Consider the following 25,503-nt stretch of genomic DNA (forward strand, 5'->3'; position numbering starts at 1 on the left):
TTATTGGGAATGGCCCAGATGCCTGTCAGCAGATGAATGGTTAAACCAGCTGTGGCTCACCTTGGAATGCCCACCTACCACACACAGAGGAAAAGGAAGGAGCTAGTCATGCCAGAACAGCTTGGGGGGCTCTCCAACGGCAGTGCTTGAGCAAGAAGGAGCCCTCTCAGAAGTTACTAACTGTATGACTCCATTTGCATAACATTCTCCAAATGATAAAATTACAGAGATGCAGACCAGATTAGTGGCTTGTAGGAGAAGGCGATGGGAAGAAAGACGGGCATGACTGGCAGGGAGGAGCAGGAGGAACCCTGGGGGTGGGGAAGTTCTGAATCTGTGATGTGGTTGTGCAGTGCACACATGCATACACACACACACACACACACACACACACACACACAGTCATAGGAATGATTACCTGTAAAGTTGAAATAGAATGAGAAGCCAGTATTTTCCTTTGTTTATTGTTAGAGAGTTGGATAAGATACTGTCCTTGGGGGACACTTGCTAAAGGGACCTAGGAATATTGTATTATTTTTACAGTTTCCTGTAAGCTTGTAATTTTTAATGTCTGAAATAAAATACCATGCGTGGGATTAATGTACAAGTAAATAATAACAAATTTAATGACCTAGTAATAGAAAATATGCTAAATAACATATTCAGCATAAATAACTATTTAGCTAAATAGCACATGCAAAATAAACAGAAAAGAAAGAATCTCAAAGGAAAAGAAGATGAGCCAGGTGTGGTGGTGCATGTCTGTAATCCAAGGTGTGGGTTACAGGTAGGCCGAGGCAGGAGGATCATGGCGAGTTGAAGGTCAGCCTGGCTATGTAGTGAGTTCAAGGCCAATCTGAACTATAAAGTGAGACCCTGTCTCCCTTTCTGTCTATGTCTCTGTCCCTGTTTCTGTCTCTGTTTCTCTCGCATACACACACACACACACACACACACACACACACAAAGGTGGGCCATAGGACAACTTCAGCAAGCTTAACGTACATTTGACTGTAGTGTGTATTATGTGACTGGAGTTCTTAAAGGAGAGAAGAAGACCAGGGAATAGAAACATTTGAAGAATTAAACACCTAAACATTTCCAAAACTGGATGGAAAATATAAGCCTTCATTCTCCAAGGTTCAGCAAGCCCTGAGCACAGGAAACCTGGAGAAAGCCTTGTGAGACATCAGAACAAAGTCTCAGTGCCAGTGATGGAAGGAAAATGAGGTGCTACAGACAGGAGCGAAGACAAGAATTACAGCAAGTTTCTTGTTGGAAATGACACAAGGGAGACATCTGTGGACAAGATATCTGAAGGACCGAAGTGGGGGGCATCCCAACATGGTCACCCTAGAATTCCATATCCATGGAAATATTTTTCAAAAATGAAAGCAAAATACAAACTTTTTCTGACGTGCAGTAGCTGGAAGACCTCGTCACCAGCAGACACAGCACAGCACAGGTACAGTGGAAACTAGTCTGTCAGGGACCGCAGCCAGGTGTGCAGATCTGCACTAGGATAGGAGCACCAAAAATAGCAACTGCATAGGTGAAACATATAGGATAGTGTCCTAGTCTTTATTTATCAGGTAGCTGAAGAAACAAGAACAATTGTGGGTTTTGTTTTTCTTAGCCCTATGAGGAACTGAACTTAGAGACTTCACCCTGAGCTGCATCCTTACACTTGTTTTTTAGAGGCTCTACTAGATTGCTCTGGGCTTAAATTTATAATTCCTCCATGCCTCGCTTGCTGGTGTTTTTTGTTTTTTTGTTTTTTTGTCTTTTTTGTCTTTTTGAGACAGAGTCTCACTACGCTGTTCAGGCTGGACTGAAGCTCACTTTGTAGCCCAGGCTGGTCTCAAACTTGCAAGAGTCCTACTCCAGCCTTCCAAGTGCTGGGATTACAGGTGTGAGCCACCACACCTGGCTTGCTGGAGGTTTTATAACCTGTGTAGGTTTACATATTCAAAACTGCAGAAATTAAAGTTGTGTTAGTGTGTGATAAGAAAAAGTACAAGAACTGGGAGTGGAAAATAGAAGTGTGTTGTCATGGGTTCTTAATTTATAAGAAGTTGGTATCATTTGGCAGTAGATTGTGATGTTATAGATATATACTCTAAACCCTAAGCCAACTAGTAACATAAGAGTAGCTAGTAATCCAACAAAGAAAGTAAAATAGAAGTCTTACAATATTACACCAATCCAGTTGCAGTGGAGTACATCTGTCATCCCAGCTCTTTGTGAGGCTGGGGCAAGAGGATGGCAAATTCAAGGCGTCTGGGCAACTTAGGAAGGGCTGGGCTTATATTTTAGGGTGGAGAGCCTAACATGTGGGGCAGTACTGAAACAGCAACAAAAACAAAAGCAAAAACGAATGCCACTGGTATCAACTTGTCTCTCCATGTTCCCCAGACAGGAAGATATTTTCTTAGTTCATTAAATATTTCCATTTAGATCTACAATCTAATGTACCTTATTTCTGTTTTTTGTGAGTTGTTGATTTTTGACAAGAAGGTACAAGTGATTGTCCTAAGAATATCTTGAAGAGTGTACTCTCTATATTGCTCCAGATTGTCACCTGCACCCTGAATCAAATACCATATGCAGTTCCATTTGGGGTTCTAGTTCCATCCCACAGTCTATGTGTCTAATCCTGATGTAAATGCTAGCGTCTTGATCATGGTCACTTTATGAAAAATCTGTGCCAGGCAAAGCAAAAGCGCCTCAATTTGTTTTTCTTTTAGAGAGTTTTGAAAAGTTGTTGGCCATTTTTTCTTTATTGTTTCTGCCTTTATTTTCATACTACAAATATTTGTATGACAGACCTCCTTATCACAGTCCCATATTTTTGTACCTGTCAGGGTCAATTAGGATATCCTTTGGATCAAGTAATCCCTAAATTTTGCTGGCTTAAAACCAAATAAGCTTATATCTTGTGCTCATGTTCGCTGAGGGCTGGCAGGAGGCTTCTTCTCATTGTGGTCTGATAGGGATCCAGGCTGTAGTGGGCTGATAACTGGTAGTCAACTTAAACACAAGCTGAACTGAATCAGTGTGGTGCTGAGTGTGGATGGTCCGCCTGAGGACTACTGCCAGCATAGAAAAGAGACCTGGAGAGGAAGAATAATGTTGTGGGTTCTCCTAAATGTTGTTGTTTAGAGCTGTTGGTTCTCCTGGAGAAGCTCATGGTGGCTTCCCTGATATGCACTTGGCTATTATTCTTAGAGGAGTTTGGGACCTCTTGCTGAGAATGGCTCCAGTTCACTTTGGGGGAACTTTGGTTCTTACTTTGAGCATAGCTTCCTGGCTCTGGAGGGGAAGATATGTGCTGTTCAATCTCTAGGAGAAGCTTGTCATGCTGGCTTCCTGATATGGACTGGGATGTTCTCATTGTCGGAGGAGCTCGGGACCTTGTTGTCACTGAGGATGGCTGTGGTACTTTTCAGGGGAGCCCTGGTCCTTACTTTGAGCATTGCTTCTTGGTTCCATTGCAGAACCCTCAACCTGCTAACACAGGTTGACTGCTGGAATAGTTACCCTGCTGGCACAGAATTTCTAGCTTCCACCTCTGACCTTTGGGCCTTCCCAGCAAGTGAAATAAACTTGCATGAGTCATTGTTGTGGGCTCTAGGTTTTCAGCTGAACTCATGCAGGTTATTGCCATAGGATCCGGGCCCTTGGTTGGATTTTCTAGGTCTTTAGTATTGTGGACAGATTTCCTACACCTTCCTTGTATTTGACTCCTTAGGTGACCATTATAAGTAATACTGTAAATTATGTGTCCTGTATGTATCAATTCTCCTTGCTACTCCTGACTACAACACAGGCCAACAGAGAAGCCACTGTCTTGAACACTGCTGGTTACTGTACCAGAGGTGGAGCATCTTAGAAGGTCTGGCACAAATTGCTTGTGTGTGTAGCTCACTGGCTGGACTTAATTATTTGGTTCTATCAAACCAAAAGTTGACCAGAAAGCATCATCTTGCCTTGTGCAAAAGGTTGAGGGAGGGTTATAGATGATGATCAGCACTAATGACTTTTTTCCCCCTGTATTTTCCATTATTTTGTCTCAGTTTTTTCTGGATATTTTCTTCTGAATTGTCTTCTAGTTCACTAACTCTCTCTTCAGCTGTATTTAGTTAGTTGTTACATGATGCATATATTTTGTTTTTAATTTTGATCATTTTAATTCCACGAAATTTCCTTCATTACATATACTGTACGTACAGTATATGTAACAGTATATACAGTATATGTATGTATAATCTTCCTACTCTACCAAAATTCTTGCTTGTTTTCCATCTCCTTGAACATAGTGACTTTAAGATTTAAAAATCTGTGGCTGACAACCAGTGGATCTATTTCTGCCATCCTGTAGGTTCCATTTATTCTGCCTCATTTTCTGTCTTTTTATTGTGTCGTATGTTTTATCTGTAGAGATAACTTGAAGCCCAGAAAGACAGTGCTTTTTGTAACACAGGATGGAGTTACCCTACCATCATTAAGGCTTGAGAGGTGTGAGGCTGAGCCTGAGTCTTTGTAAGAGCCTAATTCTGGATCACCTTTACTCTGAAGTCATGTACTTCATAATAAATTTATCATCCGTCCACCCATTTATTCATCTATCTATGCATTTCTCTGTATACTAGTTTATCCGTGAATCTGTCCATATGTACGTTCTCCTGTTTCTTGCTGCCTATGCATTCACATGTAGGAACAATCAGGTGTACAGTAACCCATGCTTTCATTCCTTCACTGCCCAGCCCTTGAAATGACTGATCCTTGTTTGTGCAAGGAGCTGTTCTTGGTGCTGGAGGCATTTCCTCAAACAATGAAGCCCCTCTGTCCCAAAATCCATACTGTAAAGGGATCATCAGTGCAGAGTATGATCAGTGTTATGGAGAATGTGAAAAGTGCAACAGGGAAAAGCATTTAGACCAGTGATGGTGAAACTTTAGAGCTTTTAATAACAAATAGCTGGCTGTGGCACTTGTACTATCGGTTTGCCATCACTGGTTTAGACTCTTAGAGCAGGGGCTGTGTTTGCACCTTTTTTGTTTTTGTTTTTAGACAGGGTCTTGCTAGGTAGTTCAGGCTGGCCCTGAATTCACTATGTAGTCCAGGCTGGCCTTGACCTTGTGGCGATCCTCTTGCCTCAGCCTGCCAAATGCTAGAATCACAGGCATGTTCTACCACACCTGGTTTGTGACTGGAATTTTAAGAAAAGGATCCAGGATAGCCCTGCCTCCCCAAGGAGGTGACCTACAAAGAGAAATCTGGAGGTGAGGCCATGCTTTAAGTGTCTGAGTGGCTCCCACATGGAGGGTGGTAGTGGAACGTTGTCTTGTGGCTGCAGGGAAATGATGAGCCCATGGGGAACTGTGGGGCTGGAGGCTGGCCAAAGGGTGTCGGTGGAACCTGCTGAGCTTTACTGAGGCAGCACTGGGACAAATTTTCAGTCAGGGGCCCCAGCGTCCTTCAAAGTTATTCAGCAACAAGTGACAAGTCCAAGAGCTCTGAAGGGCAGCCGTGCCTGGGGGATCCAGAAACCCTAGGGATGATCTTCTCATGTGTATAATTTTGCAAGGCATGCAAAGCATCTCACATCTGTCCTGTGCTTACTTTGGATGTACTGAGCTGGATGTATAATAACTCGAGTGTGGCTCTGGAGTGGGCTTTGAGCTAATAGCCTTGCTGTTGTGAAGGGAACAGGGCCCATTGACTGGGGCTGTGTTTAACATAAGTGTATGGAAGCCAAGGAGATGACAAGTGTCTGAATGTCCCCAGCAGCCCTACAGATGGCCCCTTCTCCTCTGTGCCTCTCTGGTCAGCCAGACCTCTGGGATGGCAGGTCTGGGACCCTCTGTGTTCCTCACCCCTCATCTCTGTCTTTCGCCTCTTTCCCTCCACACCGTCATGAAATTCTTGCATCTGCTCACTTTCAGGTGCCCTAGGGCCTCTCCTTGTCTTGTAACCTGGCCCAGGTTTCCTGGCCATCTCTCCCTGCAGAAAGTTTGACCCCCTTCCACCTACTCCATCTCTGTTGTTCGTACAACAATTTGCAGTGAGCCTGCCCTGCCTTTGCTACCCACTGACCACCTGGCTACTTAGCTGCCTGTTTATTTATGTATGTATTTATGAGACAGGGTCTTGCTATGTAGTTCAGGCTGGCCTTGAACTCACTATGTAGCCCAAGCTGGCCTCAAACTCATGGCAGTCCTGCCTCAGCCTCCTGCATCTTTGGCTGGTAGGGCTGTGTGCATTTGATTCTTCTATTGTTCATAGTCAGCAACCTCATCCCTCCTAGGAGCTGGCCATATCCTCCCCTCTGGACAGCAGGTATCTTGTAGGACTCAGAGACAGCCATTCATTAACAGCATCCTGGGATTGGTCACCCCAAGGGAGACTGGTGCCCCATGATAATCAGTCTGCTCCATAGGCTTGGGAGAGCCATGCATAGGAGTGACTGGCTCTAAGTCCCAGGCTGTACCCCTATACTCCTGGGGAACTGAGAAGGGGAAACTTGGAGTGTTGGGGTGTCCTACAAAGGGACCACAGAGGAAAGCAGCGCTTCAGAAGTGTATTTACTGGACAGAATGGAGGTGGAGACCCTGGGTTGCTAGACAGGTAATGTAGGGTGGCCCTACCACAGGACATGGGCCTTCCTGGATTTGGGCAGAGTGTCCTAGAGATCCCTCCCAGGTCTTGGCTTTGGGGGCAGCTGCACCTCATGTCCATGAGGAACTAGCTATCATACTGTCACCTTTCTGAACCATGACCTGTTCTCTAAAATAAAGTATGTCCATCGTAGGTTGAGCAGACCCCTTGCTGTGCATGTGTTCCTGTCACTAGGTGGCTTCCCTGAATGCAGTGTCCACTGTGCTGCAGTCCTGGGACCTGAGCCTTACTGAGGCCATGCTGCAGAACATGGAGGCTGAGTGGCAGCGCCGGGCTCAGGAGGCCCAGCAGCAGCAGGCTGCAGAGGCCAAGCGGTATGTACTAAGGAGCAGCGGGGGTGCTATTGGGCAGTAGGGAGGGCATCCTTTGACTGCCCTTCTCTCCCTTGCAGCTTGACCCTCAAAGTGCAGCAGCTGGCCAGGGAGCAGCAGCAATGTCAGAAGGTGGTAAGCAGGGAAGAATGGTGGATGGAGCAGATGGGTCATGCTGCCCCCCAAAGCAGGCCAATGTTAGTGTCCCCTCCTTTCCCCCCACTCTTAGTTACAGCAGGCATACTGTGAGCTCCATCGGAGGATCTCAGAGCATGACAGATGCCAGCAGAAGTGCCCAGGCAAGGCTGAGCTCACACTGCAGGTGCGGTGACCCCGTGCTGTCCTGCTTCCTTTACTCTCCTCGCTCTGCACCAGCCCAGGCCTTTCCCTGCCAGGCAGTGCTGCTAGTGTCTTTGTCCTGGAACTTGAGGCCAGTACCTAGGCCACTATGGGAGGTGGGTGAGGCCTAAGGCAGTACCTCTGAGCTGGAGGGAGAAGGGAGGTGACGGTGTGGACTTTTCCCCAGGCCATCAAGGATACAGAGGTCCATGTGGGCAAGTTGCGGCAGGAGGCACAGAAGGCTGAGGAGATGCTGGCCATGGCCCGACTGGAGCTGCGAGAGCAGAGCCAGGAGGGTGGGTGGAGCTTCTGCTGGGGGTGCTGGGTGGGAAGACCCAGGGAGGGGTCTGGATTGGGATCTCCCAAGAGGATTCCCCTAACCTCCTCACAGAGGAAGAGGAGGCTCCAGGGCTGAAGTGCCAGGTTACTGAACTTCACGATGTGCTGATGAAGGATGTAGGCAACCGCATTAGCGCTGATGGCAGGTCAGTCTGCACTCAGATGGGCCTAGGCCAGTCTGGGATGGCTGTGCCCTGGGGTGACCTGGTGGCCGCCAGTAGGTGGCCTCTCGTTATAGATCCTTCTGGCCAGGCAGCCACTTTCCTGCGCTACCAGGACACTAACTACGTGGATACAATGAACCCAGAGCACTTGAGGCCTGAGACTATCCGGCTGGCACTGCTGGGGGCACTGAGGTGGGGTGGGCAGGACACTGGGAAGACAGGGTCCCCAGGTCTACCCTGCCTGTGCTCACTGGCAGTGCTCATAGGTATGGGAAACCGCTGGTGTTTGATTTTCGAGAAGTGGACCTGTTTCCTGTGGTGCAGCGACAGCTGGATGCTGTGCAGCCAGGCCTGGCACAGGCGCTGCTGAGCCGCGGGCTGCTGGAGCAAGAGCGGTACCTGTCGCTGCTGCGGCCCACTGATGGGGCAGAGTACGATCCTGCCCAGTTCCAGGAGGCGCGCCTGGAGCACTTCCGCCTCTTCTTTGTCACCCAGGTGCAGTGGCCGCTGACTGAGCAAACGCAAGTGCTGCTCCCTGTGCGCGTGCAGCTGCCCAGCAGAGGTCTCTAGTGCTGCTCCCAATAAAGCACCCACTGTGTCCCCAACTGTCCACCAGTCCAGCAGCAGTGTCCTGACTACTGGATACTGCCTCTCAGGGTCTGGTGGGGCAGCTCTGCTGGGAAAAGGGCAAAAAGTGGGGCCAGCCTGCTGGGACCAATGTATGAACGTATGGATGGACAGACGGGAGTAAAACGTAGTTAACTTTATTCTCCTTAAACCACAAAATAGAGTCTTTGGTTGTACAAACATCACTAGTTACAGTCTTGCCATGAGATCCTGGCTTGCGGAGTGGGTGGGAGTTAGAGGCCAGAACTCCTGAGGGGTCTCTTCAAAATGCTAACACCCAGGTAAAAAGACTCAGGGCAGGGCCGGGGATATAGCTCAGCAGCACAGTGCCTGTCTGGCAAGTGCAAGGTCCTGAGTTCAATTCCCAGTACGAGAAACAAACAAAAGGCTTGGGGCAAGGACAGTATTGGAGCTGGCAGTGCCCCCATCCCAAGCCCAGGGAGGCACAGCTCATTAGGAGGGCACAGGGCCCAGGCCACGGCGCCCAGGCCGCATGGCTCGGCGGCTGCTGCACAATGTCATGTCTTCAGGGCCCACGGCACCTGGTGAGGGCCTTCCCAGGAGCACCAGGGCTACCTCTCCATCCTCCTCCTGTGGGCCTATGTGGGGGATGGGGACAGGGACACTGTGAGCGTAGGATGACCAAGGAGCTGGGGAGCTCACCCCCAGCCACGCACCAACTCACCGGGGCTGGGGGATGGTTCCAAGGATCTCAGCTCCTCCACAAAGTCTGGCGACTGTGATGGGGAGAAGGATTGGTCAGGGCCAATCCCAGACCTGCCTCAAACCACCCACATGGACTTGACTGGCCCCCTGGCTCTGAGGCTCACAGAGCTCAGTGGAGTCAGGGCAGAGCTGGCACAGGGCACAGAAACAGACAGAAAAGGGTAGACAGAACAGTGGTACAGGAGCTATAACCGGGCCCATGCACATGTTCATGCAGAAGAAAAGGCCTGGAAGCACCGGTACCTGGATGTCATAGACAGGCCTGGAAGAAGGGAGGGCGGCAAATGCCCTGTAGTCAAACTTCTTTCCAGACAAAGGCTTGAAAGACAGCGTGAGGGGAGAAGAAGCAGACAGTTCGAGGGAGAGGTGAGGGCAGTGGGCAGTAGCAGTCTAGAATCCCTCCCCTGTTCCCAGGGGGTGTACGGGAAAGCGCCAGCCTCTGGCTCCTCACCAGGCGTCCGGGCGAGGTGCTGGTCTGGAGACTGAGGTCTGAAGGGACAAAAATCGAGTGTTGGAAGAGCCCTGCCTGGCAGAATGAGCCCTCCCCTCCTCTCAGACACACACCTTCCAAGGGGGTGGGTGATGGGGTGGGGGCAGGTGATGGGGCTTCAGCTAGACGCTCCAGGGGCCCTCGCTTGCTCCGGCCTTCTTGGGATTTGCTGAGAACCATCTGTGCTCGAAGGGCATCCTGCTCCAGAGACTTCATTCTGTGGGAAAGCAGTGGGTAGGCAAAGCTGGGCCCTCCATGTGGTGGGAGTGGGGCAGGGCCCAGGCTTACCTAGCTGCCCTCCACAGTGCCCGCTTCTCAGCCTCTAGGGCCCGGCGCTCTGCAGGGGACAGGGCCCGTTCAGGTACAGGCAGTTCTGGGCTCTGCATGCGCAGCCTCTCCTGGTGGCGCCGCTCGGCTTTGGCTGTCCGTACAGGGGCACTGCCCACCATGGGTGGGGGCGACGCTGGGCTGGACCTGGGGAAAGGGAAAAGGCTTACTGCAGGAAGGGCCCACGCTGAGCAACACAGGGCTGTGGTGCTGCTCTCACCCTCCTGTAGGGCTGGGGCCAGCCCAGGGTGGCTCATCCTCTTGCTGTTCCTCTTCCAGGGCCTGCCCATCCAGGGCAAGGCTCACACTGGGCCCCGTGGCCGCAGCCTCTTCCTCCTGTAGCATCTGCGCCCTCTTCTGCTGCAGCTTGCGGGCTGTGGGAGATGGCCGGTCAGGCCGGGTGGAGCGCCACACCTGGGCCCCTCCTACTGCTGCATTCCTCACCTTCCTCCTCTTGCATCTTCCGAAGGTCATCAGCACCCACTAGAGATACACGTTTTGGGGGGCCCTCGGCCTGTGGCACCCGCACCTCCAGCTCAAAGTATTTCTGCCGTTCACGGAATGACAGCTGCTCAGGGGAGGCCGCTGGGCCTGGCACAGGATGCTGGGGGGAAGAGAGGACCCCAAGACCTAGTAGGTGTTCCTCCGGGGCACCAGCTGGGGCACCCACCCACACTGCAGGCATGGCAGAAGGACACACTGCTCCCTACACACCTGGGTAGCACTGTCCTCAGAAGGGTGGGCAGTGGGCACTGCCGCAAAGGCCCTGTAGGCCTGCTTCACATTGGCCGGTAGTTCATCTGGAGAGGGTGGCTGGGGGACAGATCTCTCATGAACTGGACTATGACAGCTGTCCCTGCTGTAGGCACCGATGCAGCCACAAGCTATCCATATCGATTTCTAACCCCCATCCACAATTCTACCCAGGAAGGAAGCTTTGCCCTCCCCCAGCCCCTGAGGGACAGGGCACTCACAGAGCAGGGACTATCTCTGCCCCTAGGGACTGAGGAGCCACTTGGCCGGGGAGCCAATGGCTGGATCACCCCCGGTTTTGTCTGCAAAGGGCAGGGGGTGGGGGTCCAGAGAAGAGTGGGGTGAGAGGTCCAGGAATAGGGTGGGAGGATGTGGGGAAAGAGAGAAAGGAAAAGTGGGAGGGAGGAGGGAGAAGAGGGGGAGAGAGAGAGAGAGATGGAGCCAAGATGGGTAGCAGGGATGCGGCAGACACTCACCAAATGCCTCTGCCTTTGAGAGGCTGAGGCTGGGAGCTGGACTCTGGGGGAGCCTTTGTATGCAACCCACACTGCAGTGTACAGGAGGGGTCCCCATCGCCTGGCCCTCCCCCATGCAGCAGGCAGGGGTAAGGGCACCAGTGCAAGGGACCTAGGGGCTGAGCCTCTCTAAGTACACAGCCCAAGATCTGCACCCTCCCCTTACAGGTCAGCTGCGGTCAGGAAGGTATCCCCGGGAGTGGGGCATGGTTGTCTGACAGCCCCTTCCTAGGGGCTCTGCACATCAGCACCCAACTGCCAGCCCTATGGGATACCTATGATGGGGATGCTTACCTGCTGGCCACTGGGAGAGCAGGGGGCCGAGGTCATCTTCCCTCCAGTTGGCCCAGATGGTACCTGGAAAAGCCAGACAGTGGTAGGGGAAAGTCCTGGCAGAGCTGTATTCCCCAAGGAGGAACTGTGGCAGCAGCATAGGAGCCAATCTCCTACAGCAGTCCACCTCTCTTAGAAGATGCTGGGCTCCTGTCTCTCCTGAGGGCTTCCTTCCTCGGGTTGTTTGTGGCTGAGGAGGGTCAGTGACCAAAAGCCCTTGAATAGGCTCCGCCAGCCCCCAGGCCCCACCTGGCTCTTTAGTGTCCCCCATTACTTAGGCAGCATTCTCACCCAAGCATTCCCATCCTGTAGGACTCTCAGTGGGCTGACCCTTTGGTAAGGAATAAACTTTCTGCCTGACCCCAGGCCCACAACTGTTTTTGAGCCACACTCAGCCCATGCCTCCTTGTTACGCAGTCCCCTCCCACATGGCCCTGCACAGCCACTCCCCCAGCAGCTCATGCATACCAGTGCCACCAGCAACCCCAGATGGCTCTGTAGCCTCCAGCTGCCTTGTACCCCCAAGAACCTCTGCCAGTCACAGGCTGAGCTCAGAGTCCCCTATATCCAGTTGCTTGGTAAGGGTGAGGGCAGTGGAAGAGACCAGGGACATTCAAAGGACTCCCTCTGTACTTTATGGCTTCAGCTAAGAAAGGGGACCACCGCACCTGCCTTGCATGGTTATGGGCAAGAATTACAGTACATGATATTGTCAGGTTAGGAGGCAGAGCTCCCACAGTGCAACTGCATGCCCAACGTGGCCTCCTGCAATCCAGGCTATACACCACCTCCCCCAACCACCAAAGGTTCCCTTCATGGTTGCCATGGCACTTGTCTGGCTGGTAGTGGGGCCCCCAGGTAAAGTGAGATCAAAGAAGAGACCTAACAGGCAAGTGAGCAGATCGGTGGTGTGGGGAATGCAATACAGTAGCAACACAGACTGAACACTGACCCTATGCATGCTGCCAGTGCTGGGAACAGCGGCTAGGGCACGGTAGTCCAGTTTCAAGGGCTCTGGACTCTGAGCCTGGGGACAGAGCAGACACAATGCTAGCAGGTTATATGCCAGTCTCACAGCTATGATCAGTCCTACAGTGCTCCAATGGAAGGGCACAGCTCAGGGCTCTTACTGGCTGTGTAGCACTCACTGTGGCCTCTGTGGCCTCTGGCCCCCACGGCAGGGTCTGAACAGGCAGCTCCTTTTCCTGTGAGCAAAGCAGATTCAATCAGAAACCAGCATCTCAGGCTCTGGGCCTAGGGCTGCCAGCTACGGCTGGTTCTGACCTTGCCTGGGCCCTCAGGACTTAGCTCCCGGTCGATGGACGAGATGCTTTCCAGGCTGTTCCGGTGGCTGATTCCTGCCGCAAAGGGGTTGGCAATGACACCTGGGGACACCTGAGAGCAGACAAGTAGGGGTCCCTAATAGCAGGCTGGAGCCTGAGTCCAAGGCAAGCCAGCGGCATGCAGTGGATGCAGCCCACACCTCGACAGGCTGGCCACCCACACACCTGAGGTGGCCTCCAAGAGCAACCTGTTGAGCCAGCAAGACACTGTGCTCATCCCCAGCCTTCTGGGGACACAGGAGAGCTGGTGTACTTGGCTCGAAGGGCTGCTCTGGGTGCAGGGTAGGACTGTGGGATGGGGCAGAAAAGACTGACTGCAACAAAGAACTGAGAGAACCAAGACAGGAGGAAAGGGAGAGAGCAATCTGCCTGAGGCAAAAACTGATGCACCCAGACATGCTATGCCTAGAACATGCAAGATGGGTGCTGAGTGAGGGACTGAAACAGGCCATGCTGCAAGAGGAACCCAGTTTGTTCTAAGCCTCAGGGCCAGATCATCTACCAAAACTCAAGACTACACACGGTGGAGCATGTCTGTAACCGCAGCTACTTAGGAGATTGAGGCAGGAGGATCGTAAGTTCAGCCTAGCCCATGCAACTTAATGAGACCCTGTCTCAAAAAAAGAAAACAAAAACCCACAGAGGGTGGGATCTAAAAGGAAAAGATGCCTGGGTCACTGGGCAGGGTGAGTGGGCCCAGGAGGGTAGGTGAGGGTAAGGAGAAAATGTGCTTGGATCAAGGGTTAAAAAGAGGCCAAGGAAATAGGAATAGCTCACTTCTGTCCTACAAGGCACAAAACGGATGGGTTCTGGCTTTGGCTACCAGCAGGAACAGGGAGGAGCAGGTGGCATGGTGGATCACCTACACTGTGGGCAGGTCCCCCACCACAGAGGAACACTCAGTGTGGGCTAAAACACAAACCCAGCTGTATGTTATTGTTGCAAAACTACTGAGATAATAAGCAAGTGACCAAACAAAAGCACAAAGAGCAGCTGCTCAGATATGAGAAAAATGGAATTTAAAGTTAAAGGTGTCAAGTAGCTACAGGGGAGACACTGTCTCAATGAAGGTACATTTACAAAAATAGTACAATGATAATTAACTGTAAACCCTAAACAAGTGAACAGCTTAATATAGTAAGCAAAAACCACTATAAATATGAGCTCTGGATAAACACAAACAAGAGACACAACTCCATGTCTTTTAGATCCTGAAAACACTAGTAGATCAAAGGAGGACAGCAAACAAGCTTCCTACCTTCTCAGCTTGTGGAATAATGTGGTCAGAAAGCTACTGAGCAGACAGGCCCAAGCGAGGCAGCAGGCCCAGCAGGATGGGGAAGACTGCCACACACAAAGGATCCGTGCGGAAAACAAAAGCAGTGAGGACAAGGACAGCTCATTTCCCATGGCACAGAAGACCATCTGTGTAGAGGCTGACTTGTGGGCTAACTGAAAGGCAGACAGTGCCAGGAGCCTCAGGCTGCCCAGGGTTCCATAAATAACCACAGGTGGCAATGTCTGCATGTTCCCTAGACCATGACACCCCCACAGCAATGCACTGCCCAGTATGCAGACTGTGGCTCCTAAATGTCACTTTCCACTGAGGAACCTGCACACCCTGGAAAAGTGGACAACCCAAGCTGGGCAGGAAAGTACAAGATAAGCCAAAGTGTTCTGGTATTCAGAAAGCAAGGACATTCTCAGAGCAGACAAGTGGTAGCTAGCATCAAAATGAACCATGACAACAAACTATCACCTGTGAAATAAAACGGAATCTGAGTCCACACTAATGGATGAGTAGGTGACACAAACAGGAAGGAAAGCCAAGGGACAGTGAGGGAGTGATGAGGTTGGACCCTGAAACTCACTCAGGGTATCTGCAGGCACTCAAACCAGCAGGAAGTATAATGAGGAGCAGGAGACTCAGACATCCTCCAAACACCTCCAACACAGGAGAAGATTCAAATGCAGTCTGTATTGCATGCTTATCTTGTTCATACCACGAAGTCAGGGACCATCTGTACTGGAAGCTGGGGCTAGAGTGATCAGGAGGGAGACACACGGAACAGGATCCGTAAGAAAGACAATCTCAGGTGACAGTATTGTCTTAATACCAACGATGTGAAAAAGCAAAATGGAAAATTTCCTTAGGACGTGTGCACTGATCCAAACTGCTCAGAGATCTGATAGTGGTCAGGTGGATTGCCACTGCCTGCATGGACAAAGACTTAAGGAACAGAAGCCCAACAACTGGCCAAGGTCCAAAGACAAGACAGAACTCACTTTTTCCAAACTGCAGGAGCCCTGAAAACACTGTCTCAGCCCATAGGCCAAAAGAGTCCTAACCAGCACCCCTGCTGTCTCAGAGCACCAGGTGACATGGTGTATAGTTGTACACATGCCACAGGTCAGAGAGACACTCAGAGACAACTCAAGTGTCTGAGTTTCAGAAAAATGGGAAGTGGGTAAGGAATCACAAACATTTTATCTCCAGATGGTTCAAGAGCCGATGGGACTGTGGGGTAAGGGTCAGCTGTTCTAGGGCCTCTGTGTCTTTGTGAAAAGCTGGAGACAGACTGCTGCAGAGTCCTGATGTGTAAGTCATTCCTCTTCCTGTGACAGGCACAGGAAGGCAAGGGTACTTCAAGAAACCCTGTCTGTTCCAACAAATTCTTAGTTACAAACAGAAAAGGCTCCTATTTTAAACCTGTTAACACAAGAAAGTTTAGCAAATACTGCACTGTCGGATGAAATGGTCCTTTGAGTTGGGGACAGGCAAGGCCACTGGACACCACTGTTGCTGGCAACAGCCCCAGTGCTGGGTAGGAGGCTCCTGTGATTGCTTGGACACAAGAGTTCTACCAAGAAATAGCAAAGCCAGCTGGCCAGGACTAATCACTTGAAATTCCAGGTGGACTACATAGCTAAGTTTGTTTTGAGTCAGGGTCCTACCTCCTGCCTCAGCCTCCCCAGTGCTGGAATTATAGGCATGTGTCACTACACCTGGCAGAGCTGCATTTTTAAAAAAACACACGTAAGTACCAGAGAAATACAGGATGAAGTTTTATGATCTTGCATCCTCTAAGCAAAAAGCAGAATTTGCAAGTTCTAAAAGACTTAGTTCATAAATATTATATTTTTGTAACCAAAAAGATACCATTTTAAAACAAAAACTCTGAATGACAGAAAAACGGCCGGGTGCTGCCGAACATGAGATGGACACCTGTGCTGACAGAGTGTGGGGGTGCCTAAGGCAGTAGCCACGCAGCCATGTGTCCTGAGACAAGACCAGCACGCCTCGGAGAAGAAAGCCACAGAAAGGAGATGGGTGCTGGGGTCAGAAGGCTCTTGGCTCCCACTGCTTGTAGCCAGCTGAGAAAAACAGACACGATGGGTATGTGAGGTGATGGGTGTGTGCCAGGCACAGCAAGGACACATGTCACACAGCAGGGCCTGAGGTGGAGCTCAGGGACACAGGCCTGGTATCAACAATAGGGATGCTAGGCCTGTTCTGGCAGCTCATGCTCTTTCTGAAGCTTCCTCTCTTCAAACTAAGTTTAAAATAAGTAAATGTATTGATCAAAACATGTAAATATACAATATTAAGTAAGTAAATAAAAGGCAAGGCCCTCTCTAGGGATAAGACCATTCAGGGCGTATGTTCTAAGAGAAATTTGCCCTCAGGACCAGCAGGACTTCTATAGAGATGAGGGTCAGCCTTGCCACCTCCACTGCATCTTTCACAGGATCCAGTGATAGCCAAACAGGACACAGGCAAACTCATGTACCATTAGGGTGACCCTGGGCTGGCAGCCATGGGGCATCTTTTGGGTTGGTATCTCATAAGAAGTCACGATCCCAAGACTCACCACTTAAAGTCCAACTGATGTGCCTGCATCAGTGGTTTCAAGGATTGGAAGCTTTGGGAAGTGCTGAAGGAGCCACCAGCATCCAGTGTGACCAATAAGGATACTGTCTAGGCAGAGCTGGACACTGCAGCTAGAAGCCCCTTGGGGGCCCATCTGGCAATCAGCTGAGGGGCCACAGGAACAGCAGGTGGGAAGGAGGACAGTGGGACAGCCTGAGCCTCAGAAGGGAATAGAAGCTGCGAGCTGGAGTCTGGTCATGGAAGCCACACACTTCTTTGGTGGGTCAAATGGGTGAGAGTGTAGCTGAGGCCATTTTAGCCACTGTTCTGCCATCATCCAGGTAGTGGGGAGACAGCTCTGCCAAAGGGACCCTACGCATTCTGCAGGGTGAGATGCTGTACCTGCCGGCTTCTCTGAGGACAGACTATGTGTGTGCCAGAGCCTCCAGACAGCACAAGGACAGGGCTCAGGAAGAAGCCAACATGGCACAGCTGATGCAGGGTTGCTGAATGCTGCCTAAACTGAGGGGAAAGGCTCGCCACCCAGCCCATAACCCCAGGGCAGCATCTGGGCCCTGGCAGGCCACTAACCTCTAGGCCTGTGGTGGCACTGGTATCAAAGCCATCGCAGACAAGCACAGTGAGGGTGTCACCCACACTGCGCAGTAGCTGTACTGCCTCTGCATGCGTCAGGCCCAGGAGGCTCTGCTGGTTCACCTCCAGTAGCCGCAGCCCCACATGCAGCCGGCCATCGCGTCCAGCCGCACCTGTGGGGCTCACCTGTGGGCAGAGCAGAATGAGACACAGCAGTGTCTGGCACTTACCTGCCCTCCAGCAAGGCCAGGCTCTCACCTTGGAGATAAAGATGCCTTCATCTGTGGGGTCACAGGGGTTCCCCGCATGGCCCTTGGCACCCCCTCGGATACTGATGCCCAGTTTCTCCCCTGGGGCCTTCTGGATGCACAGCTCCCGCATGCCTGGGGGTGGTGGGTCCCTTCGCACAAGCAAGGACAGCTCCAGGCAGGGCCGGAGCAAGGCACTAACAGCCTCTTGGTGTGTGGCTTCCCGAACGTCCTGCCCATTTACTGCCAGGATTCGGTCACCAACCCGCAGGCCACATCGAGCAGCGAGGCCTCGCGGGAGCACCTGTTGGGAGGATGGCAGGTAGGCCAGGGTTTCACTCATCTGTGCCCAGGGTGGCCTTGTACAAAACCACCCGCCAGGCCCATCTACCTTGGAAATGAAAACACCAGGCTCCTGGACACCAAATGGATGGCTGGAGTGGTCGGAGCCCCCGACAATGCTAAGCCCCAGAGGGCCCCCAGCCCTTGGCAGACGGACTTCCTGAGAATAACAGGACAGGTCTCAGTCAGTGTCGAGTAAGCTAGGGGTAGAGCAGTTAGGTTTTTGGAATGTGGAATGGTGGTGAGGTCTCAATACATCTGCTAAGGTGTGCCTTTCCAGTCATTAGCAAGAAGACTGCGCCAAGACAGAGGATGCCTAGGACCAGCAGGCTGACTACAGCGCCAGATCCTAGCCTCTCAAATCATGCACGCAGCTCTTTGACCAAAGTGGCTGCAGGACCATGAGCAGGACACCCTGGGAAGGTAGTACTCCATATTAGGAGCCAAGTGTACACCTATGGGGGTAACCAGTGAACAAGTTTCTTCTCACCTCCACTGGGTATGGTCCTTCCAAGGTTGTGGTAAGCAGGCTAGGAGTCAGCCTGAGCAATCCAGGCTCCCCAGGGGTGACAGCAGCAGTAGTGGTGGGGGGTGAGGAGGAATGTGGTGGGGGGCTAGGGGGTGGGGCCCCCCCAGTCTCCCGTTCCAGCAGCAGGGCAATGGTAGGGGAGGCAGAAGTCAGCAGAGAGACAGCGTGGTCATGCCTGGCCTCAGTCATGTCCACTCCATTGATCTGTAAGGGCACACTTAAGTCAGGGAGAGTGGACAGGACAGGGTGTTGGGCAGACCCCACCTGCCCCAGCTCACCGAGAGGACACGGTCGCCGACCTGTAGAGTGCCTGCCCGGTGGGCAGCACCCCCCTCAGCAATGCGGGAGATGAAGATGCCCTAGTGTGGGGGGAGTGTTTTGCTACTGGTAAGGTGGGCATGGACAATACCCAGTCCAGCCCTGTGGTACTTCAGAAGCCCACCCTGTGCCCAGGCCACATTGGCTTACCCCATCGCCAGCCCGGTAGGGCGTGGAGCCTTTTCCTCCAGCAATGCTGAAGCCCAGCCCCTTCTCACTGCGCACCAGGCAGGCTGCATGACGCTGACGCAGGGGCCCAGGGGCTTCGGGCTGGAGTAGAGGCAGACGAAGTCCACCTCCTCGCCATTCCCGGGGGCTATAATCATCTTCGGGACGTAGAGGTGTGACAGTGACGGCGTTCTCAGGCTCCACCATGCGTTCCCGCCACACACGCATCTGTACGGCAGCACCAGCCCCCCGAAGTGCCTCCACGGCTTCATGGTGCTCAGCATCCTGCAGGGCTACACCGTTCACCTGTGGGTGGAGGGGGACAGAAGCCATGGCACACGTCACAGCCCGCCCAACTTGACGGTGTGCTGAGGCTTTGCACACATTCCCCTCTGTGGAAAGGGAAGATAAAGGGTTAACTGTAGTTTTAAAAAAGATGGGTCCCATAGGTGCATCCCCGGGCCAAGATGCAGGTGATTGCAGGAACAGGATGATGACCTCCTTATATCCTCACTGCCCTTGGACAGGAGCTCTTGGGCATGAGTTTGGGATGTGAGCCATGCACCCCCACCTGACATGCTCCTGGCCTTAGCTCTCAGACCCCATCTGTCCTGGTGGGAAAGGCAGCCTCCCTGTAACTCCCCAGCAGCTAGATGTTTAGTGCCACTCGCACACTAAGATTGAGCACACCCAGTGGTCTGATACCTTCCAGGTCCCACCCTGTACTTTTGGGGTGACCAGCACCTCTTTCCATGTCTCTTGGTCAGTTATCCCTGGGTACTGGCAGCTGGGCCCATAACTTCAGTCAGACTTCTTGGGGTCTTAGTTCAGAAGTCTTGGAGTGAGCAAGGCACCCATTTCTTGATGCAGCCAAACACCCCAAGAGCCAGGACTATACATACTCCCCAAGGGATAGCTACCACACACTGGTGAGGTGTCACTACTTACCTCAAGAAGTTTATCACCTACTCGGACTCCGGCACGCGCAGCAGGGCCCTCCTCTGACACCCGAGAGATGAAAATGCCCTGGAGGACAAGTAGGACTGTCCATAGAAGCCAGATAGATGCTGCCCAGGGACCCTCATTCGGCCCCATTTAGTAGAGATGGTGGCTGGGAAAGCCCTGGAAGCCACTGGGCAGAGGGAGACTGTGCTCTGCTGACCCCAGTCCTGGCCTGTTCTCTGCAAAGACCCCCACATGCATGAAAGAGAACAGTGGGCCTGGAGGGTGCAGGATCAGAAAAAGCTATGATCCCAGAGCTAGCACAAGGGAATGGAAAGGCAGACTAAACTATGGAGAGGGCAAACAGTCTAGGTGTCTGCAAGCTGTTCTGACTTCAACAGGAACATATTCCTGGTTCTGCTCAGGCCCTCAGGCTCAACCCCTGCACTGGAGAAAGTATGTTCTCTTGAGGGGAGGCAGCGAACCCAGATGACAATGGCCAAGCCAAGGGAAAGTACCTCACCCCCACAGGACAATAAGGAGCCTCCAAGATGGTATGGGCAGGCCTAGTGATAGGCTGGACAGCTGCTCACCTCATCATCTCCCTTGTAGGGGGTGGATCCCTTGCCTCCCGCAATGCTGATGCCCAGGCCCCCTGTCTGCCGCACGATGGTGAGAGTCAGCTGGAAAGAGATCAGACTCAGTGTTGGGAGTGCCTTATGGTCAAGTGCTGGTTGCAGCAGGTGCAAGTGTGGTAGTATGGGACTGCCCTTCTCCAGCAGTGAGGCCTTATCCTAATCAGCAGCTAAGATACTTCAAGGATCATGGGCAGGAAGACAAGAAATGCCCCAGAACTTCCACTTGTGCCCTGGGACAGAGATGGGCTGCCCCTGTCAGGAGGCCATTACGTCCTCAGTTCTATGGCAGCTGCTGTGAACTCTTTCAGGATGAGGAGTGTGTTTGAGTGCTAGGGTGAGAGAGGTGACAACCCGCAACCCTGAAAGCAATGTCAGAGCAGAAAGCAGCAGTGAGCAGTACAGACCTCTTCCTCCTCAATTCGAGCAGGCTCTATCAGCAGGTTATTGGCCTGGTCAAACGACACCCCCTGTTAGGACAGGACCAGTGAGGCATGCAGGTTAGCCACCACTGGGGACCACCACCGCCTCACCCAGCCCTCACCACGAGCAGACAGGACAGCAGTAACGCCACACCAAGCTCCCAAGGCTCGAGCCAGCCCCTCCCCACCTGGGCAGAGACTGCCCTGGACATGGGGGTCACTTTGGTCTGTAGAGTCTACCAGGCTGAAGGGCGTGGCTGGCTGGGCAAGGAGGCTCCAGGTGGGGCAGGGCCTAGACTCTGCTGTCCCTGATTCAACCTTTAGGTCTTCTCAGTTGTTATACATCCACAGTCTGCTCAGAATAGGGATGCTATGAGGACAAAGGTGGGATCTCTGGCCAGTGGGTGGCTTTCCTGCTGGGTCTGCGTAAGTGGGCAGGACCTTTGTGAGCCAGTGAGAATAAACTCAAGGGCCAGAAAGAGTGTACCTGAAACTATATGAGGCCTGATGGGGCAGGAGGGTGACCATCGAACTTACAGGATGAGCCACTGGCCAGTATGATAGCCTCTGTGCCCAAGACAGAGAGGATCCTAGAAGAATCTCTTGGGCAAGAGGACTGTGCCCAGGGGCCCATGCACACAGATGACCTGAGGGACACAGAACATGCCTGCTCTCAGTTTCTGTGTATCCTCCTTGCCTGCCAGATGTCAAGACGACGCTAGCCTAGGGACCTATCATGAACTACAACTAAAGCAGGTGCCAAGACAACTTGGGGTCTGAGTAATGAACACTTAGTGGCAGCAATGTTGATTACAGCAGACACACCAACCACAAACAAGGGGCAAATAGCCAAAGCTGACCCAGGCTGGCATGCTGATGAGACCTACCTTGACAGAAGGTACAGAAGCCACAACCTCTTCCCTGTCTTCCTCCTCTGTGGTGGCCTCGCCTTCCTCCTCAGCCCTCTCTTCTTCCTCCTCCTCCTCTTCTTCTTCCTCCTGGGCCCGAGGAGCCCAGGGTGTGTGGGGGCCATTGTGCCAGCTTGCAGGGCCCTCCCCAGCAGGCTGCATTCCCTGCAGCAGGGCCGCAACAGCCTCAGGTTGTGGGAGCTTTGAGATCTTGAAGTGCTTCTTGTAGTGGGGCGTGTCCTTGCGGATGAGCCGCTGCCTGCCTGCTGGCAGGGGCCAGGGGGCCTCAAGCTGTCCCTCCTCACTCTCGACATCTTCCCTTGGCAACAGTGTGTCCTCTGCAAAGTGCACTGTGGGCTGTGAAAATGTAAGAATGAGGATGCAGCCAGGCTTTGACATCCCTGCCTTCTAGGGAGCTGGGCTCTGCTAGTAGGGTTCATAGGGAAGCCCTGCAGCAAAAATTTGAGTACCAAGGCTAGGCCAGGGGTGAGGATTTGGGTGAGCTTCCTGGCAGGGGGTATGCAACATCTCAGCTTTAATTAAATCTGGGTCAAGAGATGTTTTCCAAAGATATGAGTGCAGGTTTTACAGAGGCCAATAGGAGGAAGAACCCATGAGGGTTAGGAAAGGGGGATCATCTAGTAACAGCATGTAGGCGACAGATGTAACATCAATAGGCCTGGCTCTAGGGTAGGGACTGTCATGCCAGCCTAGGGCGGCCCCTCCTTCCAAGCACTCTTCAGCATCATGGCCTTTGCCCACAGGACCACCAGCCTGCTTGTTCCTGGGACGAGCTCTGCACAGCAACCATTTGTGCCCTATCCTTGCCTAGCTATTATCTAGTGCAGCCCAGCAGCCATCTACAGTGGGCAAGCAGCTTCTACCCCATGAGTCCTACTGGCTCCTGGCATCTCCCTTGCCTTGCCTCACCTCTTCGTAGTCTTCTTCCACATCTTCCTCCTGGCCAGGCAGTATGGTTTCCTGCTGGCCCAGGTCCTCAGCCTCAGAGGCTGTGTTGGCCGACCGGACGGAGCCTTCGCTCAAGCCTGACTCTGTGCTCAGTCTCTTCTCCTATAGGAGACAATAGTGTCAGGTTGCACAGAAGCTTGCCACAGGCAGCCTGCCCACCAAAGATGCCCTCAAACTGCTGGCTAGGCCTCCACACTGTTCTTACCAGCACCCCTACAATCCCAGGGAAGACCAGCTTCTAGACATATGGGTACATAAAGTTGTGATTCTGCAGCTGGATCCTGGGAAAGCCTTTCCCCAAAGGCAAAACAAGGACTATGAATTCCGGAAGGAGGTCTGCCTGATGAGCACACATGCCTGGCATCACTCTCCCTCCCACTGGTCCTGCTGCACCCTGGGGTGCAAAAGCATATCTGAGTCAATACTTAACATAAGCATCCAGACCTGTCCTGCTCTAGCACTAAACCCCTGCCCAGGTAATAATGGTGCCTAGGAAGCCACACAGGCATCTGGGGGAAGGTACAAGTTACACAGCCCTCAAGAGATCGCGCCCCCAAGCCAGACTTCCATCCTGTGCCACCAGAGCACACCTGCCGGCCCCCACCTACAACCCCAGTCCCTCCTCAGCTCACCTCCTACGCTTCCCCACACAGTAAGCCCACACCCAACATGCATAGGCCATCCAGGGCTCCAGGGCGGGGAGTGGCTGCCCCTCACACACACCTCCTCAGTAGGTGAGGGCAGCCTGAGGTCTGGCTTGCAGGAGTAGGCCTCGTTTCGGCGCTCTTCAATGCCTCTCTTCATTACCTTGAGCTCACTGGGGTGAGGTGTGGCCCTACGTTGTAGGCCCTGCATGGGGACAGGGATGAGGGACAGAGGCAGACGTGGTGGTCAGGCAGGGGTGGTAGCAGAAGTGCACCTCCCAGGGTCCCCACCCCCCCATACCCGCTTCTCAGCTGCAGCTTCTTCAGTGTCCTCATCGCCTTCAGGAGCCTCCAGGAACTGGATCACACTGACACGGTTCAGAGGTGCATCACTCCAGGTCTCTGAGGGACTACCCTGCTGCCCAGAATCCTCTGTGGGAGACGAGTATCAGGGAGGCCTGATTCCTCACATTACTGGAGGCCACATCTACCCTACTAAGGCTACAGTCACCAGGAACCTACCGAGGCTGGGCAGGGGCTGCTGTGGCAGCAAGTAGCAGGTGAGCACCTTCTCGCCAGTCTGGGCATCGTCCTCAGTCTGAAAGCGGAGCATGGGCTGTGCCTGGTTCTCAGCCAGCCACAGAGCCTTGAGGTTGAGGTGGGTGAGTGCAAATGGCAGACTCCGCAGCCTAGAGAACAGGTAGATATAATTATTCTCTGTTGGGATGTAGTCAGGTCCCCAGGGACCAGGCCAGCACTCACCGGTTCCCAGCCACATCAAGCACATGCAGCTCAGCTGTGTGGGCCAGCTCAGGGGGCAGTGTGGCCAAGCGATTGTCCCTCAAGGAAAGAACACTGAGTGCCACACAGCCTCCGATCTCAGGTGGCAGCACCTCAAGGTGATTCCGGTCCACATTGAGATTGGTAAGCTTTGTCAGCTTTCCTAGAGACCGAGGTAGGGCCTGTCAGGGAGGAAAGAGGTCAGAAGGAGAAAGAGCTCCTTAAGATTAGGAAAAGAACAAGGAACACTCCTCGAGCAAACAAGGTATGATTAAAAAAAAAAACATGGCTAGCTCATTACAGTGCTGGGGACCAAGATCAGGGACATGAATATGAGATCAGACACTCTATTCTGTATCCTTCTTCATTTAAGAGTCACTAAATGGCCTAATAGACCACTCAAGACCTTCAATGACACCACGCCTGGCCCCTTCTTAGAGGCATCCCTATTGCTGAATTCCTCCAGCTGTGTACTGAGGGTCTGTCTGATGGCCTTCATCTCTCTTCTCTCTCACTGTGATGTAGTATCTCATGTAGACACACATTCTACAGACATCCAAAGGCAAAATGTTTTTCCCCAGTCTGAAGAGCAGCGTTACCATGGCCACACCCAACCCTGGCCCCACAGCCTTGTTCTTCCAGCTCTGTCCAGAGCAGATGTACTTGAAAAGCAACTTGTTTTCCATTCCTGCCTCATTGCCTCCAAATTCAGATCTGTTCTTTTTCTTTCCTTTCCTCTTATCTTTCCCTAGTGTTATTTTTATTTTTTGCTTTTTGAGACAAGGTCTTACTATGCAGTTCAGGCTGGCCTTGAGCTCACTGTGTAGCCCAGGCTAGTCTTGAACTCACAACAATCCTCCTGCTTCAGCCTCTCAAGTCCTGGAATTACAGATGTGCACCACCATGCTTGACTCCCTAGTGTTACCCCACAGACCAAGAACAGCCTGAATGCTTTGCTCAACCTGCAGCTCCCTGCCCCGAACTAAAGACCTCTTCCTTGCCTTATTTCCCCCACCAGTGAGCTCCCCAACCTGAGCCAAAGGACATCCCTCCAGAGTAGTTCCCCAGGGCCAAGTCAGTAGTATGCAATACATGCTACCACCAGCAGACTCCATGCTCTGCCACATGCTGGCACCCTATTTTGCTGTGAATGCTCTGTAATCCCCACTCTTTCATCTCAAACTA

General features: G+C 52.4%; 2 protein-coding genes across 16 annotated transcripts in view; one reads left to right on the plus strand and one right to left on the minus strand.

Moving 5' to 3' along the window:
* Iqank1 (IQ motif and ankyrin repeat containing 1) overlaps positions 1 to 8,641 on the plus strand; it is a 25,087-nt gene extending 16,446 nt beyond the window's left edge. The window contains exons 7-13 of one of the 4 annotated variants that reach the window (XM_063231203.1): positions 6,856 to 6,995; positions 7,073 to 7,127; positions 7,222 to 7,314; positions 7,519 to 7,627; positions 7,723 to 7,816; positions 7,892 to 8,026; positions 8,101 to 8,641. In XM_063231203.1, the coding sequence (XP_063087273.1) occupies positions 6,856 to 6,995; positions 7,073 to 7,127; positions 7,222 to 7,314; positions 7,519 to 7,627; positions 7,723 to 7,816; positions 7,892 to 8,026; positions 8,101 to 8,404 (930 nt within the window). In that variant the 3' untranslated portion in view covers positions 8,405 to 8,641. Of the gene's footprint in view, positions 1 to 6,855; positions 6,996 to 7,072; positions 7,128 to 7,221; positions 7,315 to 7,518; positions 7,628 to 7,722; positions 8,027 to 8,100 lie in introns of all 4 variants that reach the window. The other 3 variants (XM_063231201.1, XM_063231204.1, XM_063231202.1) reach the window with 3 other exon arrangements.
* The window catches only part of Scrib (scribble planar cell polarity protein), a 20,285-nt gene continuing 3,364 nt past the window's right edge, over positions 8,583 to 25,503 (minus strand). Inside the window, exons 10-38 of one of the 12 annotated variants that reach the window (XM_013145726.3) lie at positions 24,301 to 24,500; positions 24,061 to 24,227; positions 23,840 to 23,970; positions 23,618 to 23,743; positions 22,856 to 22,996; positions 21,905 to 22,282; positions 21,003 to 21,065; positions 20,554 to 20,643; positions 19,967 to 20,044; positions 19,001 to 19,324; positions 18,811 to 18,891; positions 18,494 to 18,736; positions 18,053 to 18,163; positions 17,672 to 17,965; positions 17,411 to 17,599; positions 12,890 to 13,000; positions 12,736 to 12,810; positions 12,558 to 12,632; positions 11,567 to 11,629; positions 10,979 to 11,059; positions 10,719 to 10,817; positions 10,449 to 10,608; positions 10,225 to 10,378; positions 9,966 to 10,151; positions 9,752 to 9,894; positions 9,639 to 9,676; positions 9,431 to 9,505; positions 9,147 to 9,198; positions 8,583 to 9,060 (exon numbers count right to left, since the gene is read on the minus strand). In XM_013145726.3, coding sequence (XP_013001180.2) covers positions 8,915 to 9,060; positions 9,147 to 9,198; positions 9,431 to 9,505; positions 9,639 to 9,676; positions 9,752 to 9,894; positions 9,966 to 10,151; positions 10,225 to 10,378; positions 10,449 to 10,608; positions 10,719 to 10,817; positions 10,979 to 11,059; positions 11,567 to 11,629; positions 12,558 to 12,632; positions 12,736 to 12,810; positions 12,890 to 13,000; positions 17,411 to 17,599; positions 17,672 to 17,965; positions 18,053 to 18,163; positions 18,494 to 18,736; positions 18,811 to 18,891; positions 19,001 to 19,324; positions 19,967 to 20,044; positions 20,554 to 20,643; positions 21,003 to 21,065; positions 21,905 to 22,282; positions 22,856 to 22,996; positions 23,618 to 23,743; positions 23,840 to 23,970; positions 24,061 to 24,227; positions 24,301 to 24,500 — 4,074 coding nt within the window. In that variant the 3' untranslated portion in view covers positions 8,583 to 8,914. The remainder of the gene's footprint in view (positions 9,061 to 9,146; positions 9,199 to 9,430; positions 9,506 to 9,638; positions 9,677 to 9,751; positions 9,895 to 9,965; positions 10,152 to 10,224; positions 10,379 to 10,448; positions 10,609 to 10,718; positions 10,818 to 10,978; positions 11,060 to 11,566; positions 11,630 to 12,557; positions 12,633 to 12,735; positions 12,811 to 12,889; positions 13,001 to 17,410; positions 17,600 to 17,671; positions 17,966 to 18,052; positions 18,164 to 18,493; positions 18,737 to 18,810; positions 18,892 to 19,000; positions 19,325 to 19,966; positions 20,045 to 20,553; positions 20,644 to 21,002; positions 21,066 to 21,904; positions 22,283 to 22,855; positions 22,997 to 23,617; positions 23,744 to 23,839; positions 23,971 to 24,060; positions 24,228 to 24,300; positions 24,501 to 25,503) is intronic. The other 11 variants (XM_003463673.5, XM_013145727.3, XM_013145731.3 and 8 more) reach the window with 11 other exon arrangements.

The sequence above is a fragment of the Cavia porcellus genome, unplaced genomic scaffold (assembly GCF_034190915.1).
Source record: "Cavia porcellus strain 051 isolate PalLab524CR breed Dunkin Hartley unplaced genomic scaffold, mCavPor4.1 scaffold_19, whole genome shotgun sequence".
Classification (NCBI taxonomy): Eukaryota; Metazoa; Chordata; class Mammalia; order Rodentia; family Caviidae; genus Cavia; species Cavia porcellus.